We start from the raw sequence: 5,000 nt of genomic DNA on the forward strand, positions 1-5,000 counted from the left end.
ACATCACCCCAAATTATAAGAACTGGACTTTCCAGAATTTATATTGTCACCGTTTTGACGTTTTTAAATGACTTGTAATAACTGTCACCAATCAAAATACTCTCAATGCTTGTTGGGGTGTTTGTTTCCTGTTGGCAGTTTAATAAAGTTGTGTCTGATGGAGGGCTTTCTTTCTCTTTCTCTCTCTCTCTCTCTCTCTCTCTCTCTGTCCTCCAGGCGGTGGTCTGACCTCCAGGCGCGGTGTGTTCAGGAGCGTCGGCCGTCCGGAGACCATGATGTCGGTGTGTTACGGCCGCAGCGAGGCGCTCGTGTTCTCCGGCGCCGCCACCGGAGACGTTTACATCTGGAAGGAAACGCTGCTGCTGAAAACGGTCAAAGCCCACGACGGGCCGGTGTTCGCCATGTTCTCCCTCGACAAGGTGATGAGGATGGTGATCGGTCATGATTACATTTAGTTTATATTCATTCATTTGTTATCTAAAGTCTTGATACGTACACACTTTGGTCCAAAAAAAAGAAGCTCCTTAGAACTAAAAGTGCTAAGTAAAAAGAAATGGGGAAATGTTCAAAATATAATATTATGAATTAAACAGCCAAGGATTTAAAGGATTAATTATCTTCTTTTTTGCTGGATCTCCTCACAACAACACGCCTCCTGCTGCTGTTTGGCAGCCAACTCTTAAATGTCATCTTTTTTATTTATTCAGCTATTCATCCTGAACCCCATTTCTCTCCTCTGAGCTCTAATTATGACTTCTGTATCCCATAATTATGACGTACCATCTCATAATTACAAGAACAGATCTCATAATTACGAGATAACAGGTGTGACGGTGTCTTCTGTGACCTGATTAGGAATTTCAGCTTCATTCCCACTGCAGTCCTTTACATTGCAAGATATTTTATTTTGTAGCTTTTGTCATGCTTTTATTTTGTTAACTGTGTCCAAATTGCATCATAATATTCAGATGGGGTCACAAATTGTGTTATTTCGCATTCCTGATGTACAACTTTGTATCTATGAAGATCCTGAACTACTGTATCTGCTCCCGAATGAACAGTTTAAGTAAAAGTAGTAATATTATAGTAAGTAAAAGTAGTAATACCACAGTGTAAAAATACTCAAGTAAAAGAACAAGGGAAAGTCATGGGTGTGGCTTATTGTGTGCGATCAATTACATCAGAAGTGGATCATCTTTATTCATTGAAAGTCTCGCAAAGAACGTCACTGAAGGCTTTTCTGGACAGACTTCTTTTTTTCTTTTTTTAAAACTTTTTTTCTCAACTCGCTTTGGTAAAAGTTTGATTGATGGATCATCCAATCACCTGCCTCGTATCTTTTGAACATAAGTAATTTTCTCTGCGTATGTCTGTACAATGTGGACAACATACATGTTATCCTTGTATTCTGTCTTATTGAGATTTTTTTTAATGTACATTTTTCTTATAATTTTATAAGATACAGAAGTCATAATTTAGATACGGTCTTTCTTCCTCTTTGGATAATGTGTTTGAACACTTTGCACTCAGTGATTTGTCATTTTGAGCAGAAACGTCGGCTAAATGCCCAACAATGAAATGTAGGCGTGAGCAGACGTGTGTAGATTTTAATTTATTTAGCTGTCGGCGTTTCTTCTTCCATCTGTTTCCCCCTCTCTCTCTCTCTCTCTCTCTCTCTCTCTCTCTCTCTCTCTCTGTCATTGTTTTAACTCCCTCTCTTCATTCAGTATACTACTCTCTCTCTTTTTATGTAACAGGATTTACGGACAGACGAGCCATTACAAGGAGAGTCCGGATTGACCAAAAATCCTCCTTTTAAATCCACACAATTCAACTTTATTTAGAATAACTTGATTACTATTACATTGCTACTCGAAGGCAGCGTCCTCGTGTGTATGTCGTCTGGTTTTCATCTTCAATGTACAAATTCAATTCTTCTTTTCTCTTTCCCTAAATGATGCACATTATTACCACATCTCCCAGTAAACCCCTTTTGAAATTGTCATTAAATTACTGCAATTTAAAATGTGGCTTGTTGCCACACATTTGAGTTTGAACTATTATTGCATGTGTTTCTATGCAAAAAGCATCTTTAAGGCAAAAACTTCATCCATCATCATCATCATCAGGCTGAAATCAAACTTGTGTTCACTTTTATGGAATATCTTTTATTATTATTATCTGAGTTCAGGGTGTCGGTGAATGTTTTATGAGTCAAAGCAAAAAAATAAAAAATAACGAAGAGTAAAAATAGACACGACGTCGACCGCGTGAGATTCCTTCAGAGGAAACATCAAACAGATGTGAAGATCTCGGGCTGAGTGGGAGAGAGAGAAAGAGAAAGAGAGAGAGAGAGAGAGAGAGAGAGAGAGAGAGAGAGAGAGACCCAGACCTGTCAGGGGAGGATTACAAGACTTGAGGATGGCAGATCCTGGAAGGAAGGAAGGAGGAAAGGAGGGAGGGTGGAGGAAACAGGATGTGTTGATCAGGTAGAAGGAGGCGTCTCCCAACACCTAAATGAACTTTATGAAATCAGTAAATATAAATGTTTATTTTCAGGGCTTTGTGACGGGCGGGAAGGACGGCGTGGTGGAGCTGTGGGACGACATGTTCGACCGCTGTCTGAAGACGTACGCCATCAAGAGAGCGACGCTGTCCCCGAGCTCTAAAGGTGCAAACTACCCTCAAACGTCCCTTTGAGGACGCGACAACACATCCGCTCTTTCCAGAAAAAAAAAGTCCCCTTGACATTGAACTCAATGAAGTTAAAGATGCTTTTTAAATGTCACAAGTAAAGTAAGAGAGTACTTCTTTCTACTTTTGTTCTCATTCTGGCCAGAGATGTGGTTAATTATTTTTTTTTGCTGCAGAAATGATCTCTTTATTTGCGTTTTTGTAGATTAATTCATGGGGAACATACTAGTCATAACTGCTCTCTCTGTTAAGGGTTTTAGGTGAAGCAGTAACAAATACTCTTCTATGCAACAGTGCCACCAGGTGGTCACATGGTGACACACTTGTGTGTGTGTGTGTGTGTGTGTGTGTGTGTGTGTGTGTGTGTGTGTGTGTGTGTGTGTGTGTGTGTGTGTGTGTGTGTGTGTGTGTGTGTGTGTGTGTGTGTGTGTGTGTGTGTGTGTGTGTGTGTGTGTGTGTGTGTGTGTGTGTGTGTGTGTGTGCAGGCCTGCTGCTGGAGGACAACCCGTCCATCAGGGCCATCACTCTGGGTCACGGTCACATCCTGGTGGGAACCAAAAACGGAGAAGTTCTGGAGATCGACAAGACCGGACCCATGACCCTGCTGGTGCAGGTGCTGCACGTTGTTCTGTGAACTCCTAAATAGTCCAGTCAACAGTTTAATCTCTGTTTTAAAGATATTAAACAGTGGTGGCGCTCTGTTAGCATGTTAGCTGATGGATTCTCCACATTCACCTTTTTAAAGGGACAGTTTGGGTCTTTTTGAAGTGGGCTTGGATGAGGTACAGTCAGTGTGTGACCCCCAGTCTGTGTGACCCCCAGTAGATGGTGGTCAGTATGACCCCAGTGTGAAGAAACAGACAGGAGCGATGTACTTTATTCACATCAAATAAAATCAATATCATTATATGTAAGTGTCGGCTCTATATAGACTATTGAAGTATGATCTTATCTCATCTCATCATCGGGAGAAAGAACGAGCTCTCGAGCCGACACGAGTGAGCCGTCCCTAGGATTCGACACACATTGCCATGACAACGGGGCAAACGCCATCTGCTGAGGATGATCATGATATGTATACGACCGAAAGCTCCACCAGCGCTACTCAATGGACTTGTGTTTGAATTAATGCATTCGTGTTTTTATTAAATGAATCACTTCCATCGAGAGAGGGAGAGAGACTCAGGTATTTTTTTTAAAGTCTGGGGGTCTGGTACGGAAGCTGTTGCCATGGTGAGGAGAGCCGTGTGCTGCAGATCGATCAGCAGTTGCAGGATTAGATTTATCGGGTTGCTTGGAATGATAATGGCAGTGTAACAAAAAGAGACTTTCTACTGGGCGAGATGGATGGAGACGTGTACTTTATGATAGATAATATAACTAGTAAATATATATATTAACTTATATAATGCCATGTACTACAAAGAGCGCTGGGCTTTAGGCTGCCGTGTGACTCAATTCTAGCGTCTCTCTAGTGGAATATTTATTGTAAATTACAAAAAAAGAAATAAAGATTGACCTGAAAATCATGCAGATACCTACACTTGCCTGCCCCGAGCAAGGTCTGCAGGTAGTCCACATATGTAGCCTGAGAGGCGAAACCCAGGGCAACAAAACATAAATGGATTTCAGTGAGTAAATCAGATTAAACAACCAAACTGAGCGTCCTAGTGTCTGACAGTAAATACAGTATGAATATGTTTCCATACTGATAAGTGTGTGTGTGTGTGTGTGTGTGTGTGTTTGCGCAGGGCCACATGGAGGGAGAAGTCTGGGGTCTGGCCCCTCACCCCCTCCTCCCCGTCTGCGCCACCGTCAGCGACGATAAAACCCTTCGACTGTGGGAGACGTCGGCCAATCACCGCATGGTGGCCGTCCGCAAGCTGAAGAGAGGTACGGAGATGAAGGGCCGATCCCGTAGTTTAGACTCTTATTTTACAAATCATACATCAGTTCTTTATTAGTTTCCTAATCAACTCGACTTTAAACTCGCTTCAGTGAAGATGATCCACCTGATAATCAACCTGTCTCACGCCATCATTTGAGTTTTGAGAGTTTCCTTCTCAACAGCAACCTTAAATATCAATGACTTGAGTTGTTGGAAGAAGTATTGTTTTTCTCCTCTGATGAAGCTAGGCTGCTTCCAGTCTTTGTGCTAAGCTAGGCTCAACACGTTCTGGAGCCAGCTTTGTACTTGAGCTGAATCTCATCCATCATTTTTGTGCGACTCTGGGAAATATTGAGAACAAGTTGATTTCTATATATTTTGGACTGTTTCCAATCATCAATTTAAATGTATTTTCTGC

The 5,000-nt window shown here is 41.8% G+C and overlaps 1 protein-coding gene across 5 annotated transcripts in view; it reads left to right on the top strand.

Annotated features, from left to right (window-relative positions):
• The window catches only part of LOC117744031 (echinoderm microtubule-associated protein-like 6), a 54,602-nt gene that overhangs the window by 34,631 nt on the left and 14,971 nt on the right, over positions 1–5,000 (top strand). For all 5 annotated transcript variants that reach the window (XM_034552092.1, XM_034552091.1, XM_034552096.1 and 2 more), the window contains 4 exons: positions 217–419; positions 2,560–2,671; positions 3,180–3,307; positions 4,446–4,587. In XM_034552092.1, the coding sequence (XP_034407983.1) occupies positions 217–419; positions 2,560–2,671; positions 3,180–3,307; positions 4,446–4,587 (585 nt within the window). The remainder of the gene's footprint in view (positions 1–216; positions 420–2,559; positions 2,672–3,179; positions 3,308–4,445; positions 4,588–5,000) is intronic.

The sequence above is a fragment of the Cyclopterus lumpus genome, chromosome 15 (genome assembly GCF_009769545.1).
Source record: "Cyclopterus lumpus isolate fCycLum1 chromosome 15, fCycLum1.pri, whole genome shotgun sequence".
Taxonomy (NCBI): Eukaryota; Metazoa; Chordata; class Actinopteri; order Perciformes; family Cyclopteridae; genus Cyclopterus; species Cyclopterus lumpus.